The sequence below is a fragment of the Dermacentor variabilis genome, chromosome 4 (genome assembly GCF_050947875.1).
Source record: "Dermacentor variabilis isolate Ectoservices chromosome 4, ASM5094787v1, whole genome shotgun sequence".
NCBI lineage: Eukaryota > Metazoa > Arthropoda > Arachnida > Ixodida > Ixodidae > Dermacentor > Dermacentor variabilis.
Window position 1 is genome coordinate 146,639,398 of NC_134571.1, and position 21,136 is coordinate 146,660,533.

The window sequence follows — 21,136 nt, forward strand, 5'->3', positions numbered from 1 at the left end:
TTATTTATATGCAGATAGGCTTACTTTCGCCTGTCGCTATTCCATTGCTGACAGGCCTCGTGCAGATCAAAATGCGAGTACTGGTCTATGGCTCCCAATTGCAGTTCAGCAGCGAGAGTTTCTCCCGTTCTGGCTTAAATGTAGGGAAGGACATTCTCAGTGCCTGGCATCAAGATCTGAGCAAGGTTCGACAAGGTTTTTGGTGGCGCTGTCTGTAAGCATTTTATGCTTGACTAGAGCCCCCAAACAAGTTGAGTAATCATTGCAAGGTAGCAGGTCCAGCATCATAGCAAAAAAGGGAAAAAGCATTAATGTAAGCCTCCACACGTGTGGTCAAAAAAAAAAACATAGCCTGGCTTCATGCAGTGTCCATTTAAGTACAATAAGGCTGTGGTCAGGTGAAGCAGACACGTACAACTTTTTTAAATGCAGTCACAGAAGTTATTTAACAACATTCAGAGACAGGCAAAGTTTGCTTCAATCAGGCAGGAAAAATGGGATCTACTAAAAGCATGCTTCAGTTCAGCAAAAGGGTACGTGCAAGTTAGAAAATCAAGTGATGCTTAAAGGGGCCCAGAACTGCCCCTCAGGCTTGGTGAAGAAACACAGTCTATGGATAACACATGCTGCTGTGAACACTCAGCCACATGTTGCAGTAGTGCACAGCGCACTGAGTTCACAATCAGAGCATGAAGTCTTGCTTCTCTCAAATGCTCTTGTTTAAACGGAAGCCAGGACTCCACTCTTTTCTGAGTGCTTTATGCCATAATACAGCAGATTCCCATACACAGCTGCAATTGGCCAATAGCTGACATCATTCAAGGAAGTTATTTGGATCAGTGCACTTCTTCCTACTGCTACTGTGTACATTTGCTGACACAGTTTAATAAACAGGCTTAAGTAAGGAAAAATCTTTTGAATTTCGATACTAATTATATACTTCCGGAAGAAGCCGACTCTCGTCTGTTAACGCTTGGCAATGGCCACCTTAGTAGGAATGAAACATTAGCCACCCTGCTCATTGGTATTGCAGCCATTGAGTCTCGCTAATTTTGCCTAGTTTCCAACCCTCAACTAGCGTTGAACCTTGCGAAACATAAGGTTAGACGACACGCACGCTTTCCGGCGAGTGCTCCCTCCTGGTCGCTCCTGGTTAGATGCCTTGGCAGGCTTTGCTTTGTAACAAACTATCGACAGCGCTTGAAAATGCACAAGTTGGATGTGGCCACTATCCGTTGGTCAAGCCGGCGTAGTACAAAGCCGGCCCACACCATGCAGCAGAGCCAGACAGAAGCACATGATCGTAAGCCCGCTCTCTAGCCCTGTTGTGCACAAAACAAACGCTGCAGTTGCATGTAGCTGTGGTCTGCTAAGTAGCGTAGATACCGCAGCCGCCGTGGGGTGCCACGGCAAGTCCACTGGCTGAGCGCACTGCGGCTCACCGAGGACAAGCACATCTGGTGAGCGTGAGCACCAAAATTGGAAACAGTGGCGTCTATGTGAGCATCCAAAATTAAACTTGAACTGCGCACCACGGTGACATTTAGTAAAGCGGCGTGTTGTGGGCCCACCCTGCTCCGTCGTAGCCATCACAGTGCAAATTATTGAAGAAGGAGCAGAAGCACTGCGAGTGGTTTGTTTAATTGCTCATAACTGCACTTTTCCGAATGCATTGAAGAACTTCTTGCAGCAATGTATTTCTGAAATACTCTAATTTAACTTCAAATGCATTTCTCGATTTCTGTAAAATGTGGTTCAGGGCCCTTTTAAAGCAGTGGCAACATTTCATGCCTTGTACCGACTGTCTTGCAATTGGTAGGCATTACCAGAGCGCATTCACACTTTGATAGGTATAATAAATTTTCCAGTTTAAACTTCATCAAACCCATGTTGAACACAGTAGGTGAAGTAGTCCATTATCCTAAAGGGAACCTTGGGACACTTGTTTAACACCGTAAATAAACTTTTGCAGCTGCCAGACAGTTTTCAGTAGCATCTGAATCAAATATTATTCTTGTACATGTGGCTGTGAGCCAACAACCTTGCTCAAAAGGCTACCTGCTCTTTCACACTTTTCAAAACCCTTGTCACCACTTTTCCTCACACTTATGCAATAGTGAGCATAACAGCTACTCGGCAGATTTGAATTCCTTAAACTTCAATTCTTTAAAATGTCAGAACGCAACAATACCACACTATGACCATGAAAGCGGGTGATGCATTGAGATTTGCAGTACACAATTTCAAGATCAAGCCAATAAAAAAGTTCAGTAGCATTCTTCCACATGCCCCACTTCGAGTGCACTATCAACAACAAACAGGAGCTCAAGGCTGTTAAAATGAGGCAACGGTGACATAACTCTCATGTGAAGCACATTAAAAACTGCTGCAAAGTACATTCTTGCAACTTTTTAATAATATCGTGCAAGCGTCGACCGCACGGCGTGTCATCGGCCTTGTAGCGGTGAGGGGCACAAACACGAAGGGAACAGGTTCAGGAGAATACATTAGAACTGGAACTCGCATTGCAGGTCTATGCATAATGTCGTCGATCCCGTAACCCCTTGCAACTACACGGCAGCTGACATGCCGCATAGTCCACGTTCACACAGTATTAGAAAATTGCAAGGAAATTACCTTTGCTATCAAACCCATTCAACACCTTACACAAATGGCATTGCAAGGCCCCTATAGATGGAGCGAAAACAAGACACAACTGACAGGTCATGCACTCGGGGACATTGGGTCACACAGCACAACAATGGTACAAGTCTCCATGCAGCCAGGCAGACACAAGAACAGGATGCCACACCTTTCCATTCTTCCACATGGAACATCAAAGGGGAGAAGAGACGCCACATGAAGGGCCAATCTTATTGAAGCAGCACTACGTACCTAGCTAAGACTGGCAGCATCATTTTTCAGGCTTTCTGTTTGTGTGTGTTTTTTGGCAGTGTTCTTTTTTTTTTCCAATATCCTTTCCTTCTTCGAGTGTTTTAATGTTCCTTCCTTAGTGGGGGGAAGAGCCGCATACCCATTCTTGCAAATGTTCGTTTCTTTACACAGATGTGCCAAACATGTAAAAGTGAGAGTGCGCGCACTTGAGCCACCTCAACAGCACTCAATCAGACATCTAAAAGGCAGAAGGAAAAGAAAAAAAAAACATAATTCAGTTCAATGACCCATTTACAGACACCACCCTGCATAGAAAAATTAAGCTAAGCTAGCACAACTACGCAGCACCTTGCAACCCCCTGTAGCGACTAGCATGATTGCTCACTAAGTTATAACATCCAAACAATGCGTAAAAGGCAAGAGACATCAAGTTGGCTGCTCACACTAGCTGAAGGTAATCAATTCTGTAAAAAGTTATGACTACCGATTGCTAGGCAAAATATCAGCACAGCTTCAAGTCATGAAAACATACAGTTATGCTTGGTTTTCTCCAAACAATGTCAATGACCACATCTGCTGGGCTCACCTTGCCAAGCATACCATGTTTTTAGACAGACAGAAAAAAAAAAACTGCCTAATGTTAAAAAGCCCCTCACCAGGCCCCATTCCAAATTTTGGTTATATGCTAGAAATTGTAGAGTGCTGCCTAGGGAGCGTCTTACCGCAATAATTTTCCAAATTAGTTTGTTATTAGAGGCAATGGGAGAAACTGAAATATGCCGCCATGCCACCATGAAGCAAGTTTGCGTGCCAACACACACACTCTCCCACTGCCTTGACTAATGTTCGCAAGCAACTTTCCTTCCCTCCCTTCTATACTAGAGCAGAGGGACCGTATCACACATCACAATCCTGACATTTTTTTTACTCCACTTTCTCTTCATGCAGTGTGGTGAAATCCCAATGGCAGTATTTTGCATTCCTGATCGATGCTTTACTGACGAGGCAAGATATCAGAAAAAAAATTATATTTTTTCTTGCCAAGTTTCGGTATCAGGTAAGAAGTTTCTGGCTTAATGTCCTCGGCCAACTCTGAATCACAGGCTGCAAGCGTCGTTTGTGGGTTTAGTGCAGGAACACAGGACAAAGAAGAAATTTAGCATGCGACTTGCTTTCTTTGGAAGCGCAGTCACAGGAGACAGATCAGTGCAAGATCACTAGGTGAGGTGATGTCATACACGTGATGTAAAGTAAATAAAATGTACAGTGCTCAGCGATTGAAATGCGATAATCGGTCCACATGGCAACGGGTGGTTTCTGCAGCACCAGAGAGCGCCGAGTGATCGCTGGCGGATCAAATACAGTGACACTGTGTTACAATACTCTGACCTTCGCAAAGGCTCTTGCTTGGCGTCTCCAGCACTCAGCTATGGCTGAAGAAGCGCTCGCAGTCACTTGCTCCAAACATCATGTTTGATCGCTGTGCACTGTACATGCCTATGGTTCACGTATGACGAGAGCTGTCTGCACAAATGTCAAACGAAGCCGTAGGTGGCTTGGGGGGAAGCCAACTTCTAGTTTCCTGCATGGCATTTACCCCCTATTGCTGCAAGTTTCCGCAAAATAAGCTTTTGTTTGTGTTGATCATGCCGATTCTTAATGTGTTCAGCACATCTAATGGAAAATAAATATTGTTCTTTTGGTATTTATATGTCCCCTTAAGTGCGAAGCCGGTCGGAAGGGCTCTGTGGACCTCGTAGTGGGCTGCTACCAACCCCAACTGAAATGGTTGTGCGGCCATATAAGTACTCAAACAAGCTCGAAGGTGCCGTGATCTCATGCAATCACTTAGGGAAATATTTTCGCTTTCGTGAGACTCTGCTCATCCCGGTACCAATCACCTCGAAGTATACGGACGATAATGCTCTTGGCACTGATAATGAGCTTGGCACAGCGTCAAAAACATTTGCTGGGGACGCTACTGGTGCGCGAAAGTGGAACTGTCCCTGAAAGAGATCGCTGAAGAATACCACCCAAGGAAAGCTCTTTGAACCTTGCACAACGGTGAAGAGAATTTGTTTCCGAATGGTCCATTTGTTCCGACTTACGCGGGTGTGATGCGCAGCGTCAACAACATTTGGTGGTTTGTTTGTGCATGCAACGATGCCGGCAACTTGCTGCCAGGTGTTGCAGCTCTCGAGAGGAAGCCGATGCGTAGCGGCTGAGCAAACGTCCAGAAAAAGATCAAGATCTTTCTTTTAAAGGTGAGAATAAAGATTCGCAAGCACATCCTCCAACTAAATGCTTTGTTGTCATTTTGTAAAATAATTTAAACTACCTTCCTTGGAGCAATGCAGGTGAGTGCTGGCGGCTTATTCAGGCAATGTGTACCCGTTTTTTGGGCAAGTCTGCGTGTCGCTGCCTATATTCTAAGTTTTTCAATTATACGACGCCCGAATTATTCGACTCCTGGATTATACAATGCTTTTGCATGGTCCCCTCAAAGTCGTGTAATCGGGGTTCCAATAGTAATTGTTTATGTACACAAGCAAAAATGAAGTTTTCAAAGTTAACATTGCTTTATAAATGCACAACTAGAGACTTCCTCCGCTTTAACTAGCCTGTGGATGGCACGTCAGTTATTGCCTAGTCGCCACTTCACAGCTGAATTGCAATGCTGATCTAGGTAAGCAAGGCCATCTCTACACGAACTCCTCAAACATCACCATACCTTTGACCCTTCTCATCCCCCTGCCCCGATGCCAATCAATCAGCTGGCTATAATGTCCCGGCAGACGCTTCACCTATCAGCGCTTCCTCAAAATATGGCTTTTTCTATGCCTCGATAGTTCCTTCAACCAAACGCTCCATGGGAAATGTCCCCACCCTTCAATGGCTTTGGGTAGAACCATAAGTGCCCAGCCACAGCATTTCACCTTGGGAACTGAGTGCACTGATCAGGTCACCCAAAGGAATGTCACTGAAGTGCACTATACGAAATTGAAAGGAGCCCTCAAGCTGAGGAAAGTTTTCGCATACAGTAACAAATCTGTGAATCGATGGTGAAGCGAAGAGGCTGCAAAATGGCACATCCATTCAGTGTCTGCTCACAAGAAAAGCCTTGGTCGAAGAGCTGTCAACAGGTATTCAGAATGACTGCTTTCTAGACTACAAAGCGTGCTGGTGAACATTGTGAAGACAACGTAGTAAGCGATTTTGCTGAACTAAGAGAGCACACGGTAGTGAGAAAGGCAGTGAAACACAGAGACGAAAGGGGGAAAATGAACTGACATTAAGAGAGCTTCTAATTTGGTTATCACAGCTGTCAGCCTCCAGAAAATTCATGCAAGGAGAACCTCCCAACATAATGCAGCGGAAACCAGCTGCCGATATTGGCTGTAAGCTGGAAACGAGTGTTCTTATCAGCCAGCGTGCAAAATGTTTATGCCACCAAGAAGCTTCTTTACTTCCTCGTTCTCACTTAAAGTGCCCAGCCCAATGGAACACAGCTGATGTCAGCAATATCAATTCATAATGTATACTGTCGTTGAGGCAGAAGCGCGTTGCCATAGCTCTTGAGGAGCGTGTTGTGGCAGAAAGAGAAAAGCAGAAAAGTCCAATGTCGAGCAAACGAACTGACATGCCAGCAAAAAAAAAAAGAGGGCATATCGCCAGCCTAGCGCTACTCGCAACTGCTGCTGACACACCAGAAGTCTCCTGAAGAATCTGACTGGTACGCGCTTGAATGGTCTGTAAACATTTTCTGTGGACCGTCTAACTTGGCCTATGCAACATTGATGCTACATTGCTACAGGCTGCACATAATAGCTTTACTGGGGGAGTGAAACGAGGTGTTAAGAGCCATGAAAAAGCTTAGCTGAGCGGGGCTCTCGTGCTTGTATTTTTAGGCTTCCGTGTTTGATGACATAGGCACCTGTAAATTATCGTAGTTCCTTTTGCTTCTATCTCCTTGGCGTGCAAGGATAGAATCTAGGGCGTTCGAGCGTGTTGTAGTAAACTTTTAATTTATCTATCTTTATCTGATGTGCACTTGTGAGAATGTGGACCTCTTCCAGTTGTCGTATTAACAGCCTTTAAACACTGCCTAAACAGACAATAAGGGCACCTGGTGGTAAGCACGTATAATACAAATCCAAGACCTCAGAGATTTTCGACATGCCACGAGTGCCACATCAACTCGGAGGTCATGCCGAGAATCTGCACTGGTTCTTAGCATTCCGGGTTCTGCTTAATTTCCAACGAGAGCTAATGGCGGAGTTTTATTCCTTTGAGCATCAAAAACATCTGTTTCTGCCAGCTTTTCATGCCACATCCACTGGTATTTCAAACGGAGGATTTTGCATGAAGGCTGCTCTATATTAACGCAATCTGAAACTAGGTTTTTCACATGATTTTTTTTTTTGTAGTTAGCTTAAAAGGGTGGCATGCTAACAAGCGCAATGTAATGATGGTTTTCTCTCTTACTGAAGAAAAGGCTCTTCATCGCCTCAGACGCACTTCTTGGCAAGCTAGTTGGCCCACATGTCAGATTACATATGTCATACAGTGCATGTGAACAAAAGACAACGGACAGGTTCTTTTTATTTTTCATCTATCACTCATACATATATAAAATATGCAATCGTAGGTTTCTGAACTGCTGGACAGTTAGTTGTCAGCTGATGTAAGGTGGCAGCAGTCCATAGCTGCCAGCCACCTGGTGATTGCTTTTGACCCCAACTTACAGTAAAACCTCGATATGACGAAGTTGAAGGAGGGACCAAAGTATTTCACTGTAGCCATTACTTCTTTATAAACACTAGCCACCCTCACAGACAACACTGCCTGGCAAGGGTGCAGGAAGGCGTATTTTCTGCCAGGTAAGCCTGCCTTGAACCGCAGAAGAAAGAAAACTATTTTTCTGGCATAAACAAATGAGCCAATCGCTTGGCCAACCAGCATTTCATAAATGTACAAGAAGCGCACTGCAATACTCTCGATTTTGTGAAAATGCTAGTCACTGGATGCAAGCGCATTCTTCTACAACAAAGCTTGTTACTTTACACTGGCGTCCAATGGCAAGAATTGTACGATCTAAGAAGACTGCAGTGCTCAGACGGTACTCTCGAGAAATGCCACCAAGAAAGGCGACCAATGTGTTAAACAAAAGAGCTGAACATGACGAATTTAATGAGTGCACATGTGCTGTTTAATGCAGCAGCAGTTACACCGCACCGCATGATAACGTGATGACAAACAAAAACAGAGTGTTACGTTCACAAAATGCAGTCGGTGGCAGTAGTAGGTGGCCACATTCCTTTGGCACCTTTGTTACATTGCCCAAACTCGAAGACCATAGCCTCCAACTTAGCAGTGCAGATAGTTTGGCACATGAGCAAGCAGCTTGCAGCTTTGAATCGCCACATCTGATTACTTGCTTGCGGCGCCCCCAGACATCGGCCTAATCAATGCGCAATGCCCAGTAAATCTTCATTGTAAACTAAAAACAGTGATCTATCCATACGTAAAAGAATTTCGCTTCGTTAAAACATTGATCTCATTTAACTGAAATTTCAAGTGGAAATACAACTGCTTAGTTTGATCCGTTTGTTTGTTATAACGAGGCTTGACAACTCACGCACACCATTCTAGATATGCCAGGTTATTAATTGGGGATGCAGCAATTAATGTACGCAGTCAGTCCAATGACCTGCTACTCGTGAGTTGCACTTACATGAATACAAAAGTAACGTGATGCTTTCTTTAGCACATAAGAGTAATTACTATGCAACAGCATTTAAATGTAGTGCATTTCCCTTCTTTCGAAACACGGTGGAGCCCGTTTCTAGTGATTGGATGAGTGGAGGAATGCACAAGGGGGTGGCCACCTCTCTCCCCAACACGTTAAACACAACTTGCACAACTGCACAAGACAACTTGCACAGCCTCGAACAACCATCTACTGTTGCATCAATGCAATTCGCCTCCTAGCGCATTGCCGCTGTTTACATGAATACAATGTGCCAGAAATGCAATTATGACACACCACTTTTTGCATTGATGTAAATGCAGCTACATGGCCCTTTTAGAGAACTTTTTTCCGAGGCCCACCTCGAAAGGCGCTCGCCAACCTCTAGGGAAGGGTCCCGGGCGTGACCTTTGATTCTTGGCGTCGGTGGGAGCCATACCCCAGCACTGCATCCCCTCTCCAAACAGCTCGCGATGACCTGAAGTAGAGGTTACCATAAGCTCACCACGGAAATAAAAAAATATATATATCTGATGCTGAAGCTAAGTGACTTGGGTGCGATAGGTGAAGCATTGCTACTGGTGCGACTTAGAGTCCCAAGAAGGTGTTCAAAGGAATCTACAAAATGACACAATGCTGCATCCAATCTTTTTTTTTTTTTTTTCCCCGAACTGAGAAGCGGCCAAGGCAACATGGTCCACTGGTCGAGGAAAACAATGTCAGCAGACTCCTGGTTTGTAATTTTGAGAGACAGCCGCCACGTAGAGTGCTGCAACATTCGGCACGCGTTCTAACAGCTTTGTGGATGCGCTTGCCGCGTCATTCATTCAAAATGCTCAAACCTGTTTAGGGCCCTTTTAAGCTGAACATCCGGTAAGAAACAGATTTCCAAGGTTCCTTCCTGTTTATCTTCCAGGGAGTCTACTGTAATGAAGAATAGGGACGTCCTTAAAGGCCTAGACACAGGACTGACATGTGAGGGGAATGGAGGGTCGCAGCAGTACACTTTCCAAGTTTCCCAACAACCATTCCACACTAGAGTGTCTCGATACCGCCTACTAACGTTACCATGAAAAACTTACAGCAAACAGTGTAATCAAAGAAAGAATGGCATTAAATGCCAACGCAACCAACTATGCAGTCACTTTCCAAAAGATTACTCATTATTTTCCAAGAAGAAGGCCTGTACAAACACCCCTGACAGGGGACCTCTAGAAAGTTTTGGAGCCCTCACTCAGGGTAAGACATTTGACATATCAATGTGTATTACAGAGTTCTAATATAGAAAAGGCCCTCAACCACAATGGAGTGGGCTAACGCTGTCCTCTACAATAACTTGAAAACTATAGCCCAACACCTTATGGCCAGTGATGAAGCATAACAATGAGCCAGTGATATTCTATCAGACGTTCAGCAGAAAGCTCCAAAATAGTTTTGCTGGTGAGGGTTGAGGAATGTACACCAAGCAACTTGCCATGCCGACACATGGCACAGGAACAAAAATAAGTTACATACACGCTCCTCTGATCGTCACTAACATGAAACTGTGCTAGCGATCGATGCAATGGCTTGGTAGCTGTGATCTAACCGAGCCGAAAGCCAAACTCCCTTACTACGGCCATCAGGCTAGCACGTGCGTGTGATCTCATGCCCAATCACCAATGATGCTTACAGGTACAATCATATTCTCGACAAGCTTCCCACGATGGCTTGTCGCCACAGGCACTAAGTCGACCGTCAGCAGAGTTTTGTCACAGCCTGCATAGACCACTAGGTCTAACCAGCGTTGCTTTTCTAAGGCAATTGAAGTTGCACTTTGGTGTCAAGTCAGCAAGGTCGCAACTTTGTTCACAGCTGCTACGTTGGCAGCAACGTGCATGTGGATAACGTCCAAAAAGTCTAGCAGTACATCGTGAGCCATCCAAAATTTCGTACGAAGGTTCAAGAGGCAAGTGGCAGTGCCACAGGAAAGTCCGAATGATCGTGGAGGTCTGAAAAATTTACCGCTTTGCAGCAACGAATATTGTATTAGATCCCACATGTCATTTAGCAGGATGACACTTCAAATAAAACATGACCAACCAAAATGTAGATTTCATTATATCCATGTTCATTATAACGACATTAAACCATACCACTGTGTTTAAACATACCGTATTTATTCGAATCTAGGCCAATAGTTCTTTTTTTTTTTTTTCTTCAAATTATCGTATAACAAACTCTAGGGTCGGCTGGCTTAGATTCGAGGGTTTTAAAGAACAGGCCAGTTTTTAATCAAAATTGATAAATATGGTGCATAGCTAGCACCATCTAGAAAAGTCAGTATCATGGCGCTACTAGCCATGCCAGTAGCCAACTTAAGTACATGAGCGATGTCGCCATTTTGAGCTGTCATAGCGGCATGTGGCATGGCATCATAGTAATGACACCAAACAGGCGAGGCCACTATGCTGCAACTTTCAAACAAAAAGTTGTGCATCGTGCAGTGCAGAGGCATCGTCAAATGTTCAAGCCGGGCGGGACTTCAGCATCGATGAGAAAATAGTGGTTGGAGGGGACAACAGGAGATGCTTTTTGCGTGCACCGGCCGCAACGAGATGACAGCAATAAGGAAGATAGCAACGTGGAATAAGCTCGACTTGTTCATATTCAATCATTCATATTCATTTTGTAAACACTGTCCTCACTTTTCTTGTTTGGACTACATTTGAGATAAGGTTGTTGTTTTTTCTGGATTTGGTCTTTCGGGGGTGGGCTTCAAATTGGAGCCAGCCTTGATTCTAGTAAATACGATAGTATTGGCAAAATCACTGTGCAATGCCACCAGAGTACCGATTTAAATATGATGACAAATGAGCCAGTAGTTGAAAGTGCAAGAGCCATTTATACAAGACATCAATGCATTCAGGTGATGTGCCATCCAGAAATTGCGCAGGAAATCGGCGCCTCGATACGTAGCCAGTGAGATGTAGCAACATGAACAAAACAGTAACAACTGAGAAATATTATTGTTAGAAATGAGCAACATGCATCTAGGTGTCACCACAGTCCATGTCATTTGACAGTGATGGCAATGAGATCAAAATGAGAATTGCGACATTTGGCCATATTTTTCCAGACAATGAGTAAAGGTGTGTCAAGTTCAGCCTACAATAAAGCCAGCCAACTACAACACAGACTGCAAGAATGCCCAGAAGGAAGGCCAAGTATATAGCCTGCTCAAACCCACCAAGGTGTAAGGAAGCAAAAACAAATGTGCGACGCAGCTTGCAATGGCTTCTTATTATGCTAACCAACATGTACAAGGCAATCTTGCTGCCGAAAGAAACTAAATATCCTGCACAAACCGACTAGCAGACTCCTCCACAAGTCCCCTTAAAAAAAAAATCTTAATCAGCCTAATACAAACAGACAAGCAAAATCACTCCTGCTCAGCAAAAACAAATGTCAAACAAGCGGGCCAGCAGCATCAAATCCATCAAATGACACGCCATGCAACGAAATTGCTAGTTCTCTGCCAGCCAGTGCACTTTAAGTGTGACTATGTATTTTTAGAGTGAGAAATGCAAGCGCTGGCTCCATACCAGTGCAGTACCATAATTGTTAAGTCTCTGGGCTGCCGCGACAATACAAAGTTTCATGTCAGCAGCAAGCTGCAACTCTGGACAGTCCGTATTGAATATCGAGAATTTGTTCCTAATATAGCCACCTTGGCTCCATTTACTTCTCTTATCTTGGGTGCCTCAGACTGTTCGTAACATTTTACTGCGAGTATTGAAGATTGCTACAGACCGCGAATGGTACTGAAGAAACACAGTGCTCCAGCACAGTTATGGGCAGGCATGCTGCACTTCCTTGGAACCCAAAACAGATGGTGTAGATGAGTTCTTACATAGCAAAAGAGCTAAACCAATTTAGAGCTAAACTTGCAAGGCCATGCATATGTGCGAACCAGTTTTCGAGAGCAAGGACCAACTGACTGCTACAGCGAACAAGGCGAAAGTAAAGTGCTAGACAGTGACAGAATACTCATGCGTCGAAAGCTCCACAAATCTGCAACAAGAACAAGGTGGTTGAAGACTATACTGGCGCTTCATACTTAGCATGAGCACTGCTGAATTGACACAAAAAGTTCGGTCATATAACTCTCCCGCGGTGCATCTCACAGCGCAGTTGCTTTTTATAAATCTGTGAAGCTCTCCACAGAATACCGTAACTACATATATTAACTGCAACTTTATGGATGCTAGGTGACATCAAATGATGTATTATTTGTGCTCCTTTGTGCTCTCAGTATCTGACATGCTATGTTCTGAATGCGAGCGCGCTGCAGCCGCTAGTCGCACAAATGTATCGCTGCATCCGTTCAGTGTTTTATTAATACAGATCTCAGCTGCCTCCTATGTAATAGTACTTGCATCCTATTTTACCACATAAAAGCTCGACTTACTGTTACATGGAATGCCACAGTGCATACCTATGCCTTCCTTGTATATTTGATGCACCGGTGGTCGCAGATGTGGGCAGTCTCCCTAAAGCATCATCTGCTATGTATGACAAAGTCTATAAGTGGAACGATTTGTGAATCTAAAACGAAAACAAGTTGGTTCAACCAAGCAAAAAAAGTGATTGAACTCACAACTGCGACTGGGGTTTGTTTTCCGGCTTCCTCCGCTTCTTGAGAACTACATTGGTGACCACGCTCATCTCAGACCAACCCTCCAAAGATGGGTCACATTTGGGAAGCCTGCAAAAGAAAACGAGAGAGAAGGTGAGGTTTCAGTGACAAGCAACACAATAACAGCAGTGATATGAAACCAACAGAAAATGAAGCCACAGAAAACATAAACGAAATCAACTTTTTTTTTTCTTTTTTTATTACTGAAATGCAGAATTAACAAGGAAAATCAACGGGGATAAAAAGACAACTAAACACTACATGCCCCTGGTAGGAGCTAAACACAGATCAGGATGCCGGCAGTTAAAAGGATGTGCCACATCCACCACCATGGCCCTGAGTGGCACTCACTAACACTTCTATAGCCAGATCTAGAACGCATAAAAATACCCAATCTGCCATAGTATCTCAGTAGGCCCTGTCCAAAATATGACGTCTATGATGTATTTCCGCCACATGCAACCAGCAAAAGTGCAGCCTTCAAGACCTGCATATATTATCCCGAGGGCACCATCTCTGGGGGTGCTCTGCCACCCATTAGTAGAGCACCGTACACATAATGCCCGAGGACCGATGGGTTCGCATTCGGTGTTATTGATGCGTGATGTGGGTTCAACTACCACTGGAGCAAAGGGGTCACTTCGTCCAATTTCATTTCCCTTTTCCTCATCATTTATACATTTCAATTAAAACCCAAAGTTAACTTCCCCTAAGCTTTCTTTGGCCACATTATTTGTTGGTTTCGTACAGTTGTGACTTGCAAAAAACAGGCCCCTCGTTTCCCCCTTCTCATTCAATAACAGAAGCCATGGTACATAGTGGGACTGCAAAACAATCGCCCAGAAGAATAAAGCGAAGAGACATTGCACCTGTCAATTTACTACATCCTTTCCCTTTGCCGGTCTCCCAAGTGTAAAAGTTTGCCACCCTGTAAAGAACTAATAGGATTCTGTCCCCACCCTCTTATAAGTCAGAAGAATTCTATCTTGAAAAGGAAAGCATTGTTCTTGAGTTATACTGTACAGTTAACAATCAGCTGCGAACGCAGAGACCTTTGTGAATGTACAAAATTTAAAATCACTTCACAGAGCAGTCTAACAATCTGAAAAAGCTTGCAAAGCATGCACTTCCACATTCTCATGCAGGAGTAAATATCTCACATTAAAGGGCCCCTAACCAGGTCCGGCCATTTTGAACTGGCAAGCACAGTGCATACAATGTGCGCTAACAATATAGTGCCTGCAAGCCATTAGACCACTATGTACTGTGGAAAGCACTTAAATTTCAAACCAAACGCTATTTGCATTTTTCCTCACATGCACCGTGCTCCCAGCCAGAGAGTCGACATCAATCACACAAGTGCGCCTACGTACATGGCAGCGCTGTACAGTCACTCACAGTGACATGCAATTTCCGATAATTATTCAAGGCAACGGCAGTTATACATTTAATCTGTTACTTAAACAGACGAATTAAAGTTTAGAGAAATATTAAAACCTGCAAATCGAATGTCTATGTGTCTGTTTCACTTCGTGCCATAGCAACAGAGATATACTTTCGTTTCGTCCGTAACCATGTCGTACAGCTGCACGCACAGAAAGCGAAACCATGTCATTTTCCACTGTGTTTCAACACACAATCATGCGCTGTGGTCCACTTGCATCTGTGTCAGCATTCGTGTAGCACTGACTTATACCGCTAGTCAGGGTTTCTCATGCGCAGCGCACAAAATTTTGAGCTGTGCGAAACAAGAGAAATGCAACAGCTCGCACACGAGATTGTCAGTGGAAGTGCACTGAGCAGCAAAAGAAATGTGCAAAAAGCACAGAAGGCAGGGACTGTGATGCATGCATCTTGCGATCTTCCAGCTCAGTTATTGGAGAATGCAGGGAAGGAATTTTGCTTGCAGAGGCTGGGCGGGGCAAGTGGAGAGTGTTTATGTTGACGGTGACGCTCGCCTCCCGAAATCATCAGTTCACAGCACTGAAATATTTCTATCTCGGCTATTAACGAACCAATTTGAAAAGTTCTTGCAGTTGAACGCTCCCTAGAGGACACTTAACAGCTTCCAGCAAATAACCAAAATTTGCTATGTGGCCTGGTGAGGGGCCCTTTAAGTGTAGCAAATTAGAAATAATGCAGTAGGCATTATAACAGATGTACCCATGAACGTGCTCATAATGGCCTCACAAGGGCAGACTTTTGCTTAGTGAGAGCAGTTTCGCATCGTCCAAGAAATTTTGTAAGGTAGCTATCAGCCACTGCCAACTTATGACCCACTAATTATCATGTTAGTTTGGTCATAACAAACCAAGGCCCAGCAGCATCACAACTACTCAACGAGTAAACAGATACATACAAGCGAAGCACTGTTGGCAGAAGAGATGTCTAACAGAGAGAACCATACAAGACATATGGGGCAAACAAAAGGTCATTAGTCACTGTCGCCAAGCGTTACACAATTTATTGCATTTCCACAGGGAATACTCAGCAGCCACCCACATCTGGCTGTCGAAGGTAGTCTTCACTCAAAATATGTAACTGAAGTCACATGAAGCTAGGTTTTAGGACAAGTTCCAAGGGGAAATGAACATAGCATGATGTGCAACCATTGACAGTGTTGCAGGTTATATGTGGCGGTCATCTCTGGCAAACATGAAGTGCTATAAGGAATATTTCAGGAACACTTCTCTTAGAAAAAATTGTGCGCATTTTCTTTTTCATTTGTTTTCACTCACCAAATGATTTTGCAGCTTTACACTACTCATTCAAGGGTTGTTTTTGTAGAAAGTGGAAATGTGACAAACTTCTCTTTCAAGAACACTTTCCACGCTCAGAGCAGGTTCACTGCAGGCAGCCTGCCGATCCATGCGTCAAACAATTGTTTTTCATGTTACCCTCAGGTTGTGCACACAGCCATTTATTGTCCATGCCTTAGCACTCGCATATCAATTGCACAACTGTGTGCATTTAACTGATTTATCATGATCGTGTAGCATACATCGACATGTGACCTTGGCATTTGCCACCATACTTCACAGCATTTCTCACTGTAGCTTCCCAGCAGCCAAATGTACGCAATAGAGCTCAAGGCAGTCCTAAAGTAAAGACTGTTCCAGAAATGTGCCTCCAACATGAATTTCTAGAGAATGAGCAGCAAGACATCTTGCAAGGCATCTGTGACAGCCTTTCCATGCAGGATCATTCCTCATATCTTTTGGTTCAAATGAAATCAAAAACAAGAAGCACGGCTGCAGTGTACTTGGGACTATTTGTTCAACACAGCATGACATAACCTTTCACTTAAGTAGACTGCAAATAACCTATAAAGCAGCTAAAACATAATTCAGCAGGCAAATTCAGATGTCATGGCCCCAACACAACACCTGGGTCTCAATATATATCTTTTTTTTTAAATAGCACTGAATATTTGCTGAGCGAGACACGAAGCGAATGCTTGCAGTTTGAGAACCACTGCACTGAAGTAAATTTCACTCCCCACCATGCTTCTCCGCACACAGCACACAACATGCGACATGGGGGCTGCTGCAACTTGGAACACACTGGGCTTTGTGCACACAATGCTTGTCTGCTCACTTCCACAAGACGCAAAAACAAGAAAACTAATAATGAAAAGGAAGAGGGCCGCAACCCCTGGTACAATCACTGATATCATGACGACAGCAAGCACTGTCTGACCTATTCTTTCTTAGGGGGGGGGGGGGGGGGGGAATCGCCTTCTGGTTTCATGACAGATCACTTCCAGCTGCATATGATGTGCGCACTCTCTGCCTGAACATAGGAGAGCATGCGCTGCCCAACATTCCAAAACATTTTCTACCACTCGCTGCACAGTGGTCGCGCACAGCAATGTGCGGTGCAACAAGGCGTCGCTCTTTCTGCAGGAGACGGCGCCAAATGGAAAGAAGGAACAGCCTGGCATTTCACGACAAATGCAACACCCGGCGATGACGTGCCTCCACAGCAGCGACAAAGGAAAGGCACGTTAGGCATGGCCCCTGAACATCTGTGCCGATTGTGGATATTTCCAGTAGCACGCTCCACGACATTTTTCAAGGCAGCCCCCACCCCTCTCCCCTATGCAAATGCACTCTCTGCTTTTACACATCATTATTCACAAATGCAGCAACAACGCATTTCAAAAATTTAGTAACCTGCACAATTCAATGCACAGTAAGAAAAAGCATGGCCTGTCCTTCCCACCCACCCTAAACGTCAGCAGTTCTTAGCTGTTAACGTTAATTTTATACCTCACCCAGATCATGCTTAAAAATACTTGCCCCCCTTGCCTGCTACTTTCACAAAAACAAGAAGCAATACCAAAAAAAGTAACATCCATACGTAGTCTACCTAGCAAGACTCCACAATTTTCTTTATTCCCCTGATGTTTCCTCCTACAATTTTATAATGTGATGCCATACGTTGCAATGTGTTTATGGCTGCTAATGTAGTGGAACATTAACTGAAAAAATTTTCCGGCAATAGCTGCACTCATTTTGTCAATGAACTTTACTTTTTTATTTCTTGCTGCATTGTAATTTTAATTATTTTTCACAGTAATCAATGCTGTTTTTGCACACAGATTCTTTTCAAAGCATTGGTATTACCTGTCACATTCGTAAACAAATTTAGTCCTATCTTTTCATGCCTGCCTTGTTTGTTATTGCAGTCTCCGATGTGGTCAACATAAGAACTGCCCATATCTTGGTTTGTAGAAAAGACCACCAGACGGCAATAGCATTCTACTGTTACTGTAACAGATGTGGTGAAGACCCACATTGCATGCCTTTACTGTGATGGCACTGCAAAATGCAAATCCACGAAATCATAACATAAGCCCAGCCCTTGATTGTCATTAGTGCAGTGGCTTATCATGTGGCACATGATCAACACAATGTCCCCCCCCCCAAAAAAAAAGCTGCCAGTTCAGCATCATCCTGGCAATGAGGAGCCAAGCCCATTCATTCCCATAATTCCACTATGCATGCGTATTCCACTATGCATGCCTATGCATGCCTATACTGCGTATTCTTAGACGAGACGGAAGAGCTTTGGATGTCCAAGAGGAGGACAAAAATGCACTAGACATGACCTGCTGTAGCTGCCTGGGGAATTGAAAATCTGCTCCATCATGTTAGGCTGCAATGATGCACCAGGAGAGACGGCCGAGACCAAAAATAAGTCATCGAGCTAGAATAATTCAATGCAAGCAGCACCAGTAAGAGCCTTCGTACACAGAACTATCCGAAACCTTTCAGCTACAATGACACTCGCAAGGACAAAAACATGAAACTTCAGGTGAAGTCTTAGCACTGTGTCTTCACCGAAAATGATTGCAAGACGTCTGGAGAAACTAAAGCCCTCCTCCACGCCCATTTTCCCTGATAGGGTTATTAAGTGCCAACCTCACACCTTGTCCTCACATACCCTGATACTGCTCTGAGCAGTTTCTAGCTGGAGGCTAATTGTATTACTCAGCACAGTGTTAATGAGCATATCACAAGCAAGCATAGGGCATACAATGCGGGCAAAAGAACCGATGCACATAAGTCAAGGTTTAGTGCTACTTAGGAAGTCAGACAAAAGGGGGGTTGTAGTATCACAAGTAGAAAAAGTTCTAGCTGTACTCCAATGTCGAGAAGTTTACACTTGCCCAATGAATCCAGAGACATGGCCCTACACAAATTGCACATACCACCCATCATTGCATTTCCTTAAAAGCCGATACGACGATTCAGCGCCTACAGCTGTCTTCTAGAAAGCACAAAATCACAGTTTTGATTATCATTTACAGGGAACCCAGGGGGTAAAACCAGGGGGTAAAACTAACCTGCCCTCCACAGTGGTGCCTATTTCGGACATTGTGTCATGTTTCAATGGGACATGGATTCAGACAGCCCCTGAACACTTCAGCCCTATTGGTAGAAACTTTGAAGGGGAAATACAGTGCAAGCAAAATAACTGGGAAATTTTTCTGGCCACTGCTTTCCTGCATGCTCTACAAAAGTTCAGTAACAGGGCCATATTTTAAAGGTGTACTGACAAAATCTTCACCCTGCCTTTTTTTTTTTTTCATTAAATGACGGGCCAAGCAGTCTAAATAGTTTACCATGCTACTTGTTTCTACAAACCAGTATTAGTTAGCAGTGAATGTGTCAAGACATCATAGTACATTGGCTACCTTCTTACCAAGATCACTGCTGCTGCCACGCACAAGTGAAGCGAGAAGAAACACACACAGCATTCAAATTTCTTTACAAACCTCAACATACCTAGCTTTATTGTTACATGATGTAAGCTAATTTTCCTCATGACATCACAATAATGCCAATGACACTAGGTCAAGTATTTCAAGTGCTTACAAGTGTGTTTCTCAGCCTTTATGCTTTCAAAGTGTCCTCTTTTTTTTTTGTGTGCGAGAAATGTGCAGTTGAATTTACACAAGTTCGAAAATGTATGTAGGTGCATGGTCAAAAGTCAAGAAGCTATCGCAGCATTACTACCCCCACTCTTGGCACTTATGACCCAGGTGCGTGCTATCTTAATGCGCAAACCATCATGGCACATTGCACTTAGCAGCTGTAATGGAATTCAATTAAAACTGCCGCAGATGCAAAAAAATTGGAGGCAAGGAAGTCTATAGAACGAAAAGCCTGTCAACAGCACAGAAGCACAGCCTTTCCCCCTCTGTCTCACGACTCTGTGAAGAGGAGACAGATAAGGGCGCATCGTTCACCGCACACAATGATAACACTAAGCAAAAATGTAAGCCTTTGAAATTAATGTGCAGCCGGAGATGATGGACAGGCTGTATGTGGTAACAATTTAAATTTTCCATACTCTGTCTCATTTGATCACGTGAAGCATGCCTCCACTATTGTCAAAAATGGTCGCTAGGTGCTTATGAATGAGGATAAATGTACACCTGCCAATTTGTGCACTTAACATTCGCAAAGATCCCGCGGACATGCCAAATTCTGCCCCACCAAATACGAGGGGCGAGGGAGATTTGATAGTTTGCCCTCACCACGCACCTTTTGTGGAATATACACAGACTTTATAAACAATCTGTTATCTTTAGACACAGCACACAAGCAAACTTTGTGAACAGTAGTTTGACATGCAACATATTTATTTTTAGACCACAAGGACTTTTTCAGCAACATTACTGCTGTCAATATGGCTTGCTCGGGAAATTGACTGAATAAATTTGATTGAAACAAATACTAGTAAGAGAGGAGTCTTGCACTGCCATAAGAGCACAAAGCTGGTACTGTCACTAAATTTTAGCGCCCGTTTTTTCTTCACACTTGTGTTTCCCTATCTTTCAACAACTTTACAAAAAACATTTTGTGAACAGAATTTCTTTTTTTAAAGACTTGGCACATCTACAAAGTCGTACAATTAACCCAAGCTAATAAACTTAACCAAAAATTCAGGAGAGGGAGCAGTTATGGAAATGAGTAGAAGGAAAATAATCTTTTAAAAAATATGGCCCCGGTTGCGCTATCAGAGAGCACCATGCAAATAATTTCCCTACGCTGGCGAATAAGCATCCATGCCCACACCTGCCACTACATAGAGAATGGAGCACGCTGTTTGGCCTTTTGTCAAGCCATTGCACGTAATGACCAAATGATATTACGACACTGTAACTGTTTTCTATGATGCCGTATGGACAGAAGCATAGGCTGCCGTGAAGCTAATTCTATTCAGACCAATACTATGTTTACTGTTGAACAACATTTTATATTTGCTTAACTTTGCACACATTGCTGCCGTCTTCACAAAAA

At 43.8% G+C, this 21,136-nt stretch overlaps 1 protein-coding gene across 19 annotated transcripts in view; it reads right to left on the bottom strand.

The window, feature by feature from the left end:
• Positions 1 to 21,136, bottom strand: part of LOC142579884 (uncharacterized) — a 654,396-nt gene that overhangs the window by 94,982 nt on the left and 538,278 nt on the right. For 15 of the 19 annotated variants that reach the window (XM_075690530.1, XM_075690537.1, XM_075690531.1 and 12 more), the window contains one exon: positions 13,284 to 13,391. In XM_075690530.1, coding sequence (XP_075546645.1) covers positions 13,284 to 13,391 — 108 coding nt within the window. Of the gene's footprint in view, positions 1 to 2,895; positions 3,114 to 9,006; positions 9,123 to 9,486; positions 9,569 to 13,283; positions 13,392 to 21,136 lie in introns of those variants that run through there. The other 4 variants (XM_075690543.1, XM_075690546.1, XM_075690544.1 and 1 more) reach the window with 3 other exon arrangements.